The following is a 17,578-nucleotide window of genomic DNA, read 5'->3' as shown; positions in this document are numbered from 1 at the left end:
ATATTGATATTTCAAGGTCATTTCATTAGTGTGTGTCCACTAAGTGTAGTTACCACACAGTTTGATGCCCCTGGGTTCATCTCCTGGTCTCTGGAGCAGAGAAGACACAGAAAAGGCAGGCAAGAGCATCTTTCTCCACTCCTGCTGTTGGGATGTACCACAGCAGTACTTTAACACAGCCTAGGCTGCTAGTGGATCACTTAATTAAAACTGTCCATCGTTCCCTCTTTGATTTGGCCACTTAGAATAGTTCACCTTCCAAAAAGAATACTTCAAACTGCAACATTGTACAGGAATAAAAGATAACCAATTAATATACTCAACCCCAGTGAGACTTCACAAAAGCAACAATCCCCGTGCCCAGGGCTGCTCAGTTTGAGCATGGCATCCTTCGCTCTCTGGAGATAATTTTTTCTTTATTTGGAGTGAGACAGCAAAATAGTTCTTCCCAGTCAAATGTATAAAAATGCAACATATCTGCCCTCAAGGTACTCATTATAGAATAATTGACAAACTGAAATGTCATTTACTATTACTTCAAAAATTAAATTTGCAGTAAGCACCAGTAAAATTACTGGATAACAAACCAATGTACAAACTATAAATTGGATATCCACAGCCCCATTAAAAAATATATACATATGTATATAAGCACTCTTAGAGTTATTTATATTTTCAGAATCAACTGATTGAAAAGAAGAAGAAATGTAAAGACAATATTAACAGAACATAGTGGACCTGAATGTAAGGTTGCCATTATCATGTGAAAGATAAGGTATTGGGAGAAATTTTTTACCATTGTTCTTCAATATTCTTAAATTAACAACTTAGAAAAAATATAGTACTCTTCAATTGGTGAATATAAGTTTTTTATCTTCCTAGGTAATGGTGAAGGTTGCATGACCATTCAAACCTCTACATAAACATGCATATATTAAAACTGGCCTTACTATTTTAACATGGGAGACACAAAGTAAAGCAAGCAGTACCATCGACCCTTCTGTTATGCAGGACATTATATGACACATGCTTAGTAAAGTGTCATGAGTGTCAACTTGACTTATTCATCCTCAGCAACCAAACTCATTTCAAAGAATGCCTAATCAAGTCCCAAGGAGTTCCGTTATTCTCAATGTAACAGAACATCTCAAATAAACAAACAAAAGATGCCACTCATGTGTCATAGAAGACTGAATGTTTAGAGACAATGTTTAGAAATACAGGCTGGGACAGACAGGATTCTATTTATGGATAATAAGTTTTGATTCCCTAAAGGCTCTAAATCCCCATGAAATCAAGAGTAAAGACAGCATGTTGTACAACTGCAGTCCGAGGGTGATCATTCCAGCCAGTTGTGGCCTCCACTCATTGCTAAAGTAGGCAGAGGTTATGATGCCACTAAGGATATTGCTAACAAATAACTAGAAATGTTGGGAGGAGACGTAATGGTGAAAACATTGAATGCAAAACTATTTTCAGTACTCAAAATTCATTTTTTAACTTAAAAAAAAACTTTAATTGTGAAAAAGGGCCAAACAAAGTATAATGATGGTTTTGGAGTGTAAGAGATATCAAAAGCCACCGGGCAGTGGTGGCACACGATTTTAATCCCAGCACTCGGGAGGCAGACTCAGGTGGATCTCTGTGAGTTTGAGGCCAGCCTGGGCTACAGAGTGAGATCCAGGACAGGCACCAAAGCTACACAGAGAAACCCTGTCTTGAAAAAAAAAAGTGAAAGAAAAAGATATCCAAAGCCTTCCCTCATACTCCTTCATCTGTTTCTCTTTCCCTTGCCTCTCTCTTCAAATCATAAAAGTAAAGAGTACTTTCCACAGGAATATTTGTGTCTATATATTGAAATATAAAAGTATGTATCTCCAATGTTCTTTATTTTCATACACAAGAGGAATCAGCAAGTTTGTCTTTTTCTGTCATCCAAGATTCTAAGGGAAAGAAATCATGTTGGAACCTAGCAGACACACCACAAAATTTAAAAGGATTTTCAGAAAAACAATAAATGACCATCAAACTAACACAAAGACTTATAATGACAATGTAGCTAAAATACAATGGGAATGTACATTTCTGCAACCATTCTGGGCAATGGTTTAATAGTACCTACTAAAAATGCCATGGTAGACATGTCCCATATCACTGAATTCCTCATTCTAGTCCTGTCTGATATCCAATAAAAACGTGTGTCAATATCAACCAGGACAAATCCATAAGAACATACAGGACTTTAAATAATAATATGAAACTATAAGAAGGGCTCCACATATTTCCATCAGAGAAAAGCTTAGGGAAAGAAATGTTGGTCTATCTAGAAAACATTATACAAAGTGATACAGTTGAGAGGTAGAGCGCTGGCCTAGCATCCCCCAAATTTTCGTTATATCCCAGTACCACAAAAACTTCCTACGAAGCAATTTTAAAATACAGACTCCAGCTCCCCACAGGACTGTGTCTGAATTTCACAAATGCAAAACCGCAAACAAAAGAAAGACACAAAAGACACGGATAAAACTACTCTTTTACAGAAAGTCCAAGTAGGTGAACAACTCACCTCTAGGCAAAGAAGTAAAGAGTGGGTTAACCCTGGAGATGAGAGACTAGGAATTGCTTTACTGAAGTAGCAGGCAGTTTCCAGGATGCTGTGTTGACACGTGCGGGTGTACGCAGGTGTTTAAGTGCAGGTGATAATTCTTTCTGCTGTACATTCATATTTACTGCAAAGTTTAAGTATATTTAACACAATGAGGAAGCCAAGAAAAGAGACGGGAATAGAAAGTACTACAGGACCTAAAATTATTTTTTGTATAACCACTAATATAATTAACACGGGTCTGTAATCCATTAACTCATAGTCACACTAACAATTAACAACTCAATCTGTCTCATTGAAACTATCAACTCCAGATGACCCTGAAATCACGTTCACTGCTATGATACAATGAGCAATACTCTTAAATCACAGTGATCAATGCATAGTGGTAATATATGAAAGGTGGGGGCAGGGCTGTTCTTTTAGAATGCTGGAATGTCTTTCCCAATTATTTCAACTCTAATGTAGAAAAATTACTTGAAGCTTTTGGCTTGCCTTTCTAGTTATCTGTAGTTTCTGATAGGCAGAATATTCAAAGGCACTCAAAGTGTCTAAATAAATATGTGTAAACTTACACAAGCATAAATATAAATAATATTTATCTAGACACTTGGAGAACTGTGACAGCATTGAAGAATCAAGTCATAATCATTTTTCGGAGAAAGGCTAAGATAGGAACAGGGTGTGAGGAGAATGAAGGCAGACACAACTGAACACAGGTCACCACCTGCACGTCTACTAAGAGAGGAGGAGAGACAACGCTGTGACAATTCTTCACTACTTTTATTAATCACCATATTAGTAGACAGACAATTATGTGAATTTGACCCAAAATGTCCATTTGTGAAATTTAATTTTCTTAAGAAATTTTCCTCTGGGCAAGCCTATTAACAAGCTTATCCTTTGCCTGTCTAGCTGAATTCAGAGGTTTCCCCTGAAACACATTCCTGCCACACAGGAAACATCAGAATAGACATAGACTCAGAATCTTGATGGGCTTCTATTACTTGTAGTAAAGCATTATGCTATCGGCACCTGAACAAAAACATGCAGGGTCTAGGGGCAGCCACACTGTGAAGTTGGGACAAAGCCAGAAGCCAGTGCCGACACTTGACGTGGGTCTGTGAGACAGGTGCCTGCTGTTTGCCACTGTCTTTTAATTATGGGATATTTCACAGATTTTGCACCTGGTCATAACAACAGGATTTCAATTCTCCATATGGACATTTTTTAAAGTGCTTGCAATTTTAATGCTCTTTATTGTTCTCTGGAGAAGTTCAGATTATTCTATCGAGTACTTCCCAAATTCACATCTTTGGGTCCCCCACCCCACACACATGATAAAAATGAAGTATGATTTTTTTTTGGGGGGGGTACGGTTTTACACTGCCCTTTGGAATATTTCTGATCGATCCTCCACAGTTACTAGTAAATGATTTCCATGTATCCCCGTGGCTAGCAAATCTAATCTCCTGCAAGCACAGCTATCTCATTGACCAACAAGCAAAAAAGAAGTCAAGGTAAGCAAACAGGAAACCCATTCTTTATTTCTTGCTTAAACATTTTTAGAGCTGGTGCTTCTCTGTGAATTACAAGCACAGAGGCAGCTTGTTAGAGCGAGCCAGGCAGCATCACTGGAGCTCCAGGCCCCCTGAGGGACACACATTAGGAACACAAAGGCTAACACACAGACAGCTGGGGAATTTGATGTTATATGAGATAGAGCAAGTATAACATAACAATTCTCTTTTCCTTTCATGACGTGTGTGTGTGTGTGTGTGTGTGTGTGTGTGTGTGTGTGTGTGTGTATTTGTTCATGTCATGACATACAGATTGAGGTTAGAGGGCAACCTGGAGGAGATGGTGCTTTCACTCTAGTATGTGGGGCCAGGAGATCAAATTCAGGACTGCAGGCTTGGCAGCAAGAGCCTTTACCTGCTGAGCCATCTTACTTGTGCCATAAGGTGACATTATATAAGGGTAAATGACTGGGATAAAAATAAATTAGGAAAGCAAGATTTCTATAGAATGATTTGGGTAGAAATTTTTGATGAAGTGCAATTTGAATTGAGCTAGGAAATTGCAGGATAAATTCCAATATAACAAGAATTAATGCTCTAGACTTTATTAATGATCACTAGGTTGGTAATTAACTATATCCTGTGATTTTGGCCTTCTATTCAGCTGACTTCTGTTTTCCCACTTATCACCTTAATCTTTTACAGGTAAACCACTAAGATTGCTCCTTTCAATGACACTGATATTCTCCCTTCAAGTAAGTACCTACAAGGAATGTTTATACATTAACAATGTTCTATTTTTTTGAGAATTACAAATAAGAAAACACAGAAGGACGGGCAAGCCAAATGCTTCTTAAGACGTCTTCCTGTCCTAGACACTATGGTTCTGAAGCTTGTGGGTACCAGGAAGTTTCAGCCCCTTTGACAAGTGGTGATGGGGCAGCTGTGATCTGCTGTGAGTTTCCAGAGAAATCTAGGAAAAGCAACAGCTGGCTATGTAAGTCAAGAGAGCTCATAAGGCAACAATTCAGCTGAGGTCATGTATATATCTCACTCCAAAAATAGCCACCCCAGGAACTTGAAGGGCCAATGATTAGTACTGGCTATTTTTATGAAAGACATTGGGATTGCAGGCATGTTCGATACCTTCAAGAAAGATTGAGAATTTTCCCAGGAAAGAGGAAGGATGAGAATGAGAACATGGTAGACAAAGGTTGCATGGTTCCTTAATTTTACCTGTATGTTTTCTTTATGCTTGGCAGATAGACTCTCAGCCCAGCACTTGACCTGACAACATCGTGTGAGGCTGTGTTCGAAATCATTCGTGTAGTAGCAGATTAGCACTAGTCATAGGGAATTTGTCAATCTGATGATACACAATGTAATCTAATGAATATAATTTACATACAAATGTTCATTCACTCCTGAATATCTCAGAACCCCAAAGAGAAAACGAATTGTATTTTCCATGCTGAAGAGGAAAACTTCAGAACAAGTGGATTCTGCTTCTAGGGGAGCCTTTATCTGGAGATCTTCATCTTTGATGTCACAAGCCAGCCTTCCTCTTACCTGAATCCTGAGAAATGCTAGGAAATGATAGATTCTGAAAAACCTCCCCTGCTTCAGCAAGATAAGCTACATTTCATGGATTTCCCACACAGACTCTTTTTGCATGGGGAGGAAAGAAGGGCTTCCTACTGTTTAAAACATGAAAATAAATCTTCAAAATTTCTAGAACCCCCCGCCCCATCTTTCCCTTTCCTTTGCAGCTTAAGTCAGAAGCACCTAACCACAACTACCGTTAGGGAGGCTGGTCACCTTTCATCAGTCATAAAGCCATAAAAGTCCTAATCCTTCAGCTGGGAGAAAGTCAACCCCTGCAATTATGCGTGCATTGAAACCAATGCTGTTCTGCACCTAGATCTTAAGATGCACTCACTGTGTTCAAAGGCAGAGTGCTCAGCAGTGCTGAGGCGCAACTGTGAGGGAGAAGGCTGCTCTGCCAGAGTGTGCTTCATCGGGATCATGACGTCAGCAAGGGTCAGAGTATGCTGCGGTAATGTCCCCACAGGTTGTAGCCTGGTTCCAGTCAAACTGTAAGCTATAATTAAAGCCCACTCAGCCTCATTTTTCCTCCAATTTGACGTGATAATGCTGAAGTGGCTGATTATACTGTCTGAGAATAATTTTAAACGCCATTGTTCTCCACTGTTTTGGGAGCAATATTTAATTACGATTATAAAGTTAAGTAAGTTTTGAAAAATGTACATGAGAAAATGTACATGGGTGATAATTTCACAATTTGCACATCATTATGTTGGTGTGTATTTTTCTAGGTAATGCTCTGATTCTTTGTAAGAACACACACAGACACTAACACATACACAAGACACATACGCACATATACAAAACTCATAACCACTACAGTAAAACTCAGTAGGATCTCCCATCTGCTTTCTCACTCTAAAGATATGTGAACTCTTGCAGTGGGTAGTATTTAAGCTCTTAACAATTGTGGATCTGGGAACTAAAACTGCACAGAGAACAACTCCATTTTTTTCCTCACAATCAAGTAAAACTGAACAGGCAATTAAAAGTAACTGAACTCCAAGGTAAAGTCACTTTGCTGCTCTGCTCGTGGCTGACTGAAGAGGGGAGACAATAGAAATCATATTTAGAATTAAGATCTAGTGATGAAACATAGCAGTCTGCTCTACTAAAATGGAATCTATAAACATTAGCCATAATCAGCAGCACTTCAATCCTGCTCTTTGCTCACAGTTAGACGGATGGCTACACAAAACAAATGTGCAATGTTCAAATCTGTGGCATTGCTGGGTAACAGAAGGCATTTCCCTCCCAGCCCACACAGTCATCCAAATTCTCTCCTGTACAGCCAGTGCCCATATTACAAGTGAGCTACATTCCAAGCATCCATTTGTAAGCTAGACTTTCCAAACTCTGTATTAAGTTTCCAAAGGAATTAATATTATAAATGATGCTCCAATTCCTAGGCTAGCCCACATAGTCTGCTTTATTAATAGATGTGTTCTCAAAGGGCATTGTAGGTGTTATGGGAACTAACCATCCATCCATTCATTCATCCATCAATTTTTCTGTGGTTATTTTTTTGTTTGTTTTTTATCTTCATAGGTTAGTCTTTGAAATTTAGGAATACTCTTCTCTTCTAGCACTTTGTGTTAATATTTTTTATTTTGGGAAACATATGATAGGGTAGGAAGACAAATTTAAAACATCTCAGGAATTCAGTCGGGAGGTAAGGGGCCAGAGGCCTAAGAAAAGGATAGGTATTGGACCAGAAAGGCAGGGAATGGCATGGGATGAGTAATTGGTATTAGGACTTAGAGAGTGCAGGAGACCATGATTAGAATGTGGAGAAAGCTTCTTCTGGGACATTCTTCTATCTGCCATAGTTTGGGGATCTTCATTACCAACTAGCAACTGTATTGCCCAGCCTGGGCTCTGTTTTATGCAATGAGTGGGAATATTGGAGGAAGAGGGTTCTTCCCTGTTGTGCATTTTAAAATGACTGATAAAATATAAAACATAGGACAAGTGGCATAAAGGTGGAAATGATCATAAAGAAATATATTATGTACATAATTACTGTTCTGGAATAAGAGAGAAAAAATGAGTGGAAATTGGTAATTCTACATAATTGATTAATTCTGCAAATCTTTAGATGAAAGAAGCTTATTAACTCCAGAGCATTCATGGTACAGGAAAATGTTTCCCTTGACAGACACATGATAATGAAATAGAAGAACAGCCAAGAGAGGAAAGTATCTTAGACACAGGAAGAAAAAATGGAGAGACAGCCAACTGGCTTCTCGATGCTTGGAATGAAAGTGAAGGACAAGGGGATAATAGTCTCAGTGACTTCAAAGCATGAGTGACAACAGCCTTCTGTCAAAATTCTTATACCCTGGTGAAACTTTCAAAATGAGGTTAAAACAAAAGACACATGCAGTACAAAAAGGTCAAGAGTCTACTAATGACAGAATATCACAAATAATACTTTTAGTGCATACTTGAAAAGAGTGAAATGATCACAGAAGAATACCAAAGTGAGAAGGAAAGTAAAGTTATAAACACTTAGGTAAATAAAAAAAATGACATTCTGAAGATATCAACATTACCCAAAATATAGTATTAATGAAACTAAAAGTCATAGATAAATTCTTGTAAGGAGATCATGAAAGGAATTAAAGCAATTAATGTTCCTTTATCATTTGGGAAAAGTATTGCTGATTGGTTGATTCAACATTTTATAGCCTTAAGTATGCTTATTTTATATTTAATGATTTCAAGGTAAGAAGAAAAGTATTTCAGAAACAAGGCTTCAAAGAATAAATTTAAAAGTGAAATAATATTTGCATTAAAATAGAAAATTCATTACTAAAAGATGGTATAAAACATTGGAAATTAAAGCCCAAGTGTAGGAGAATCTATCAAAAAAAAGAGATGAATTCCTAAGAATCAATAGGGGAAAAAGAAACTGTAACAGGAAAAAATAGGGCAAAAAATGTGAACAGCTTTTTCACAGAAGAGGAAATAGAAATAGATAAGAAACATGTGAAAACATGCACAACTTCATTATCAACCAGAGGAAGTTAAATTAAATCACAATGGGATACCTCTCCATTCCAGAATAGGCAAAAATCAGTAAGTTTTGACAAATACGTATAGCAATGAAGCCTGTTTAGTCGTTCCCCAATGAAGTGGGAGGGACAGTAAGCAAATTCCATATGGAAGTTAACATTCACTTTTGTATGCATTTGTGTGACCCAACAATCCCACTCTTGGGTCTCTGCCATACAGAGAGTCTTACGAATGTCTTGGAGTTACATGAAAGAAGGATCAAGGAGGGCTGTTTCTAAGAGCAAGCACTCAAAACCACCCCTACATGAGTGACCGAGTGAACAAAATGACTACAGCTTCCAAGTGGTGTAGAGTGTTGCTGATGAATTAATTAAATGTCACAGTGATGTCTCTATAGATTTGACAAACTCATAAAGAGCTAGAAGCATTATTACCATGTTTATGCAACTTTCAAAATCAGGCAAATTAGACAATGTACCAGTGTGAGATTCATGCATATGCATTTACCATATGTGGTAAGATTATTTTTAAAAGTAAGAGAATGATCAACACCAAACTGAGTCTGTAGCTACTATCCTTAGGGGACAGAAGAGCAGCACACACAGGACATCTGACATTAACAATGCTTTGTTTCTAAGGTCATCTGTAATGCATGTCCCTCCACAAATGTGCATTATATAGCTCTTTGAAGTAAACTGTTTTGGCTAGAGAAATGTATTTACTGCTAACTGTAATTAAATAGCTACAATTTATAATTTTAAATAGAGAACAATAGCTTTACTTTAAAATATATTATGTGTTAACATTTGAGATTGTTATAAAAATCATATTTAAAGAAACTTGACAAAAATGTGGGTTAAAAAGGGGACATTCTTTGAGTCACGCATTCTCACGGTGTCTGTGGAAATGGTTCTAGTCACCTAAACCAAGAGTTGAAAGTGCTTCCTTGGTCAATTATTTTAGTTTGTGAATTAGTTTTATACCGTTTCCTTATCATTAATTATACATTGCCACTGGATTACGCAAAATGAAAACACATAAAGTTCTAACAGCTATGCTTTATAAAGATGTAACCTAAGCTTAGAGGCTCACAGCCTGTCACCAGCAAACATCCAATGCTGGTCAGCCTCTGTGTTGTGATACGTTCATTTTAAACTCTTTATCTCAAACATGTCTGAATTCTGTTCTCCAGAAAGAAAAGACATCTGGCCTAACTTGGTCTGTAGCAAAATCAGTTGTTTTGATGCAAGCGGAAGGCTTTCTTTGTCATCCTTTTCTCCATCCCAACTGTTTGTACCCAACTTACTGAAAGAAAATGACCCAATTCATAGCACTCACAAAATGAACTATGTGATTCTCCTACTTTCCAGGTGTTTTTCAGCACCAAGAAAATTATGTCAGGACTGGCTGGAGGAAAGTCTAGGAATCATAAAAAAGCCTGGAGCCCAGATGCCTGTTCGTCAGCCATATTGTGCTGAAATCCTCTGACTCAAGGAGTAACTTGCTATCATATTCACTCTGTCTCTCAAGAGGGAGGTTCACTGCTTAACGATCTTCTCTATCCTCACTTCCACAGCTCTAACTTAAGTTTCATTCTTCCATGTTGAAAATACAACACAGTCACTTTGACAACACACAGCTTCTCTTGTACCTAGAAGTAAGAGTGCACCCACCACAGGAGTTCTGCAGATAACAGACAGCACAGTCATAAACCATCATTTTCTGGAGCAGAAGGTTCTACACACTTCCAGTCACCCTTCCTCACCCTCACCCCTGTGGTGTCTTAAGAAGTTAGGAAGAGAACCTCACACAGGCTTTTGGAGTCATCAGTTCAAGTGAATAACACTTCTAATCAGAAGGTCTTCAATGATTAGATTTATAAAAACTTGCATTTAATCAGGTGAAAGTTAGCCTTAAAAATTTGATTTGGTTTTGTACCTGAATCATTTGTATGGCACATGACGAGCATGTTTAGTGTAAATGCAGGTTTGGTACTGCCAGACAAACAACAGAACAAAATAAACAATAAAAGAAACACAGCATATTAGTAGTAGTATATTAAACTTAACTAAAGAATATCTATATTCAGATGTAATTTAATAAAATATGGACAGCAATTTAATAAAGTACCAAATGATTTTGCAGCAGAATCAAGTGACATAGAAACTCACAGAAGAGACAAACAGACCTGGCTGGAGTGTCTGACAAAGGCCTCTGGGAGAAAGTAGAAACCACACCAGGATTTAAGCATTGGAGAAACAGACAGAAGCCTTAACAGGCAGAGAGGAAGGACGTGGTTATTTGGGGCAGCAGATTAAGCTCAAGCATGTGAAGTGAAGCAAGGGTATTGACCAACAGGAACAGAGGGGACACATTCTGGTGTCTGCTCTGATGAGGATGTGAAAAGAAGGGAGACAAACACCCAGACTTCTGGCTGTTTTATTCACCAAACTAATGGAACGTTCATCGAATGCTGTGTGATTTAAGCAGCCACTCTCTCCTCTGATAATTTGTTGGCAGCACACACCTTCTGTTATGCCAAATTACTGAAGCCCTGAAGTTGTGTAGAAAAATCTGTGGTGGCAAATTAAGTCCTTGCCATCCTGAAAGGATTCAGGCATTCAGGACTAGTTATTAACAACTGGAAAAGCTGAGAAAGCAAAGAGAAAATCATCACCCTGTAAAGCCAAAGTCCCAAAGCCAGCAACCATGTAAACACTCACATTAGGCAATCGCATTGGAACAAAGGCATCCCTTGGCCCCTAGCCATGAACAATTCAGGGATAGATGGTACACAGCAAAACAGAATGGGAAAGAGTGTGTGTCGTTGCAATGATGGCTCTATACCAAGGAGCCACAGAAACTACCCAGAGTGACTCTCCCACTGAGTTAACACTTGGTTTCCTCTGTTTCCTTAAATCTAAGAAATCAGCAAAGGAATGGAACTTCTGTTCTTACATAAAATATGCTTTGTTAGGACAGGAGTAAAATGAGTATTTTTTCCATACTTAGGGTACATAAAAGAGTGACTTTTCCCACTGGATGGACCACTAATACAATACATGCCTTTAAAATGGAGAGGATATAAAGAATACTCTTTCATAGTTTTGAAACAAAATTCAGATAGTATTCTAAAGTTACAAAATGAAGATTTTTTTTTTTTTTTTTTTTTTTTTTTTTTTTTTTTTTTTTTTTTTAGCTAGTAGCAGTTTGGGTGAAGGACTGAATATTGTCTCATTTTTAAAAGGATTTGGTAATGGAAGGAGCTTAATATTTTGTGTTTGGTTTTACTTTAAACTATAGTAAATCACAGAGGTCATCAGTAATTCACCTAATTTTCACTAACTCCAATATCATCTTTATTTCATTTATAATAATAATGGTAATTAATATAACATTGCATTCCATTCTAAGAATGAAAATAAACAATAAAACAACTAAAAGTAGCTAACTAATATCTGTGAGCATATGTGCCAGATCCTACATTAAGTGATTTGAAAACATTACCTCATTTAATTTAAAAATATTGTAATATGTGTTAGCCTTGTTCTATAAATGAGAATTGTCTGGTTAAGACTGAAGCTAAACTTTGCACAATAACTGGCCAGTGATCAGGGAACTAAAATATAATTATATATATATATGAAAACAAAACAGTTTTTTGTCTGTACAACTTGGCTCATGGCCATAGGCCTGATGTCGAACAAGTGCAGCAAGGCAGCTGCACAACAGTAACAAGTAAGTAGAGGAGTGGGTTCTTTGTAGTCCCGGCTGTCCTGGAACTCACTGTGTAACCAGGTTGGCCTCAAACTCACAGATCCTCCTGCTTCTGCCTCTCGAGGACTGGGATGAAAGGCGTGTACCACCAGCCCTGGAAAGTAGTGGATTCTTAAGCTATGGGACCAGAAGAGTGATTGGAAGGACTACTGATGAGTGTAGAAGGCTTGAGGGGGCGGTGGTAGTCAACAGAAATGTCCAAAACTTGTGGTGATAGCTGCAGTATATTAGAAACCATTGGACGTCCTAATAGATTAAATTGTACATTAAGTAAAACACATTGCAATGGATGGATGGAGAGAGAGAGAGAGAGAGAGAGAGAGAGAGAGAGAGAGAGAGAGAGAGAGAGAGAGAGAGAATAAATAACAACCAGATCTAAGTCACATGTGTTTCCAAGCAGATTTGTTTAATCCAGGTACTGTGAACCACTGTTCACGTGGTTGCCGTAATCATGCTGGCTTACCTGGATAGAAGGGACAGCCAGAAGCTTATTACCAAGACAACTAAGCCACTAACTTTGAAACACTGCTGTAGGATGGTCTGTTTGTCAAATGTGTTGCTGATTGGTTAATAAATAAATCACTGATTGGCCAGTGGCCAAGCAGGAAGTATAGGCGGGACTAACAGAGAGGAGAATTGAGAGAACAGGAAGCTGGGTGAGAGAGACACTGCCAGCCGCCACCATGACAAGCCGCATGTGAAGATCCCGGTAAGCCACGAGCCACGTGGCAAGGTATAGATTTATAGAAATGGATTAATTTAAGATATAAGAACAGTTAGCAAGAAGCCTGCCATGGCCATACAGTTTGTAAGCAATATAAGTCTCTGTGTTTATTTGGTTGGGTCTGAGTGGCTGTGGGACTGGCGGGTGAGAGAGATTTGTCCTGACTGTGGGCCAGGCAGGAAAACTCTAGCTACAAAACACCTAAGTTCTGTTACAGACGGCAACAGTCTCAAAGCAATCGCTAAAAGAGACTGAACACAAAAACACCCCAAACACCCTGCAAACCTGTTGTTCTGGAGTGGAAGAGAAGCAAGGGGGTTGGACTGAAGAACGAGGATCTTAAGAAACATCTGTAAGGTCTATTATTATAATCAGTAACTAGAAGATTCCATCTTTACTATGTATGCACACTTCAAATGAAAGATTGCCAATAATGATTTCTGAGACAAGAGATTTTTCAGGTAATAACTCTTATAGAATTATGTTTCTCTCTAATTATGAAAAGCTCCTTAATCTATCACCAGACTTGACAACTAACAAGAATGAGTAAAGGCAGGAAATGCATTTCAAGCATCTCCCTTCCTTGCCTTTGCCAAAAATTTACTCATAAATCACAGTTATTTTATTTTCTCATGAGTTATATTTCTAGTCACTCATCCCACTTCATAGAAATAGTAATGCTTAACAATTAAAGCATCCAAACCACAGTTTCATAGATGGAAATCATGGAGCTAAACTTTAAAAGGTCCTACTAGCTCTGAGGACAGCCTGCTTCTCTGTAGTGGCATTTTACCCAAAGGGCACTCCATAACAGTCTTCTCACTAGTATATCAAGGAATCCCTCAAGATGATGATATCTCTCAGCTATAAAATAATTTTACTATTTTTTTCATTGTTAAGTCTGATTTAGAAAAGCTAAAGAGATGTAGTTACATGACAGGTTATATTAGAATTTAGAAGAATACCAGCATTAAAAAACAAAAAAACAAAAAAAATATTAAACAATGTTCTTCAAAGATTCAGTCCATAGGTCAAATCCTTCATAAAACTTACATCACCACCCCTCTTCTACTTAATTAACAAATCCTTGTGGGGTCACTGTACCCCATTCAGTTTTCTAGAATGCTACCAGAGTAACATGTTGTAATCATTGTTCTCAAACCTTAGTATCCAGAAGTCTCTGAGCGGCCTGCTAAACTGCAAACGGCAGAGACTCATGCCAATAGTTCCTGATTAATAATTTAGTCTGGGTGGATGGGACACAGGAAGTCTAATTGTAACAGGTTGCCAAATAACACTGCAGGCCTTGATATCCCACTTGGAAAATCATCCTTTCTATAAAGCTTCAGTTTCTAAAGCTGGATCTCACAGGCTAAAGCTACCAGGGAAGAACTGTAGTGTCTATCATATACAGAGTATTCAGGAAGTATTTCTTAGTGAAAGAATATGAAGAAGGCTTTTCAATGTGTAAAGTAAGATCAAATAGATGCTGAGAAGACAAAGCAACATCACCACCAGGAAACTAAAATACAGCACCCACAGAAACCTTTTCATACCCTTACATTTTATTTAAACCACTCCAAAGTCAATAGTCAATATTCTGACTTTCAATGATTATTTGAAGAATATCATGGTTGAAAGAAAAAAAATGAAGTGTTTAAAATCTTTATTCGGTCTAACTTTCTTTAAATCTATTTCAAAAATATGTCTATGTATATTTGTTCATTAAGCATACATTTATTAAATATAATATATAAGCAAACAAGTGAGATGAAAATCGTATGAAATACCAAGTTGAAGAAAGCATTCTAACAAAAAATAATTCCACACGCAGTTATAATGCAATTACATGCATGGTAGTAACTTCTGCCAGAATCAGAAAAGATGTTGTAGAAACTCAACATAATTTTTTGAGGATTTTAAAGTAAACAGTAAATGGGGCATAATGGAAAGAGTTGAAAAACTATGAAAAAGGTTGGAGGCAAGAGCCTGTGAGATTGTTCAATGGGGGAAGGCACTTCGCACCAGGCTTCTGAACATGAGTTCAATCCTGACACCCACATGGTGAACAGAGAGAATTCACTCCCATAAAATGTCCTCAACTGACCTTGTGTGTTATCATGTGTGTCATAGCATGTACACACACACACACACACACACACACACACACACACACGGAAAAAAAAAAGATTGAGGGGCAAAAAAAAAAAGGCTTTAGATGTAAGATTTAAGATTTTGAACTCTCAACTAACTTCGACAAGAAGAGGAAGAGGAAGAAATCAATCCTCAAGACGAAACTTTAAGCAGCATAGAGGTGTGAGTAGAATGTTAGAGGCAGGAAGACTAGAAAACTATCAAAGTGGCCAGGAGGTGATGGTGCACATGCCTTTGATCCCAGGATGCCAGGAGGCAGAGACAGGTGGATCTCTGTGAGTTCGAGGCCAGCCTGGGCTACAGAGTGAGTTCTAGGAAAGGCTCCAAAGCCACACAGAGATACCCTGTCTAAAAAAAAAAAAAAAAAAAAAAACCAAAAAAAAAACACCAATGGAAATGTCTAAACGACTAAACGAAGGGCACAGGAGTGTAAGCCAGGTGATGACAACACGAAGGGAATATCCAGAAGATGAAATAGAAATTGCAATATTGGAAGTGGGGTCAAAGAAATTAAGTTTTTAAAGGTTTTAAGCCTTCATTAAAGAAATGGTAATTCAAGTTAAGAGATAGGCTAGCCATAAAGATTGAGTTAATTGACTTGGAATTAAAAGATCTTCAGCTTCACTCACCTGTAGGCCTCCTACCAAAGCCCTGGGTGGAACATCCTCTAGCAGTATAGCCAAGTGCTTCTATAAGGCCTGTCTGTCCCAGCTGCTTAACTGTCTATCATTCCCCCTCACACCAGAAGGCTCCGGAGGTGCCTTGGTCATCTCTATGTACCATTCAGCATCCTGGTCCTTAACTGGTGGTTTTGGAATTACATTAGCTTTTAGGTCTGACCCTGTAAGGCAGTTTTTGGTTGTGTGGAAGGTGTTTGCAGTTTATTCTTAGACTGTGAAGTGCTGCCCAGAGTTTCAGGTGGAAAAAGCGCAGCACCGGTTTAAATATCCACAGGAACAGTTGGGACCAGAGAAATGTACATGCGAATGGCTGATGAAACCGCTAAAAAAGAGAAGGTAGACAGAGGGGAAGAGGATCCAAAATAGAATTTGTGCATTCTGGTGGCAGAGGGAGAGGATGGAGAAAGTAGGAAAGAGGGAGAAGATGGAGCCAGCAGAATTAGGAGCGAACAACAGTAGCTGAGTGCAGTGGGTGCCGAGGAAGGATGACTCTTTGAAAGGAGGGCTAGTGCCCGCTCCAATCTGCTGCTGGGAGCAGAGAGGCAGGGCACACAGAAAGCACCTGATCTGCAGGATTTCGACAGCAGGTCCTAAGCAGTGATGGAAGATGCAGACGGGTAGTGAAGACATTTGTAGCATTCTCCACTGAGTCCCACAGAGAAGATACAGTCTGGAGTCTTCTGGGCCCCACTGAGGGGCAGTGAGATTAGAATGTGCTACTACATAAATAAAAAGCAGTTTGCATATCTGTTCAAATACCATCCAAAGGTGAGTTGGTACACCCTTTTATTTTACATCTGAGGGAGCCTGTCTAATGCCATAGCACCAGGCAAAGCTGAAATTCAACTCCAGGTTTACCCAGGTGGAAGTTCATTGTCAGGGCCACAAAGCACATCTCATTAGCAACTATTACTGACACTCTTACTCAATGATGACCTGGAATTCGGAATTAGAAAAGGCCTGATTGTTCATAATTTCAGGACCATTTTATGAGGAGGCACTTCAATTCTGTGAGGACACCACATAGGAATTAATATTAGAAAATGCACTCTCCCCTTGATATTTTATATTTCTGACATGCTTCCTTTTGAAATCAATCTGATAATGTTTGTGAACATACTAAAAGCTAAGATGTCAGCATGTTATTTTTCTTCTTGACAACTGTATAATCTGTAGATATTAATAAATAAGAATGATTAGCATTTCAAAAGAAAATAAACAAAAGTCTGGGAGAAATTTATTTGGCTGAGAGAGTTTCAAAGTCTGATCCGTTGTTTGAGGATATTTTTCCAAAGAAGTGCAGAGTAGACATCTGCCTCTTCTTGAGCTCATAGAGTTTATCATTTGTCATCAAAATAAAGAAAAGAAGCCATGTTATTCTGTTTTAATATTTCTGTTCAGAAGGTTCACTCTTTATACCTAAAAATATTTTTTATTTCTAGTTACATCCAATATTAATGTTTAACATGTGGATTAATGTATCTATGTGTGTTGA

The 17,578-nt window shown here is 38.2% G+C and overlaps 1 protein-coding gene across 1 annotated transcript in view; it reads right to left on the bottom strand.

Annotated features, from left to right (window-relative positions):
- LOC131897734 (neurexin-1-beta) overlaps positions 1 to 6,152 on the bottom strand; it is a 391,182-nt gene extending 385,030 nt beyond the window's left edge. The window contains exon 1 of the mRNA XM_059248724.1: positions 6,065 to 6,152. Within this exon, the coding sequence (XP_059104707.1) occupies positions 6,065 to 6,152 (88 nt within the window). The remainder of the gene's footprint in view (positions 1 to 6,064) is intronic.
- Positions 6,153 to 17,578: the final 11,426 nt, after the last annotated feature.

Source organism: Peromyscus eremicus, chromosome 22, assembly GCF_949786415.1.
Source record: "Peromyscus eremicus chromosome 22, PerEre_H2_v1, whole genome shotgun sequence".
In the NCBI taxonomy this organism is placed as follows: Eukaryota; Metazoa; Chordata; class Mammalia; order Rodentia; family Cricetidae; genus Peromyscus; species Peromyscus eremicus.
The sequence above is the reverse complement of the archived record's forward strand: the minus strand, read 5'-3'. Positions and strand labels throughout refer to the sequence as shown.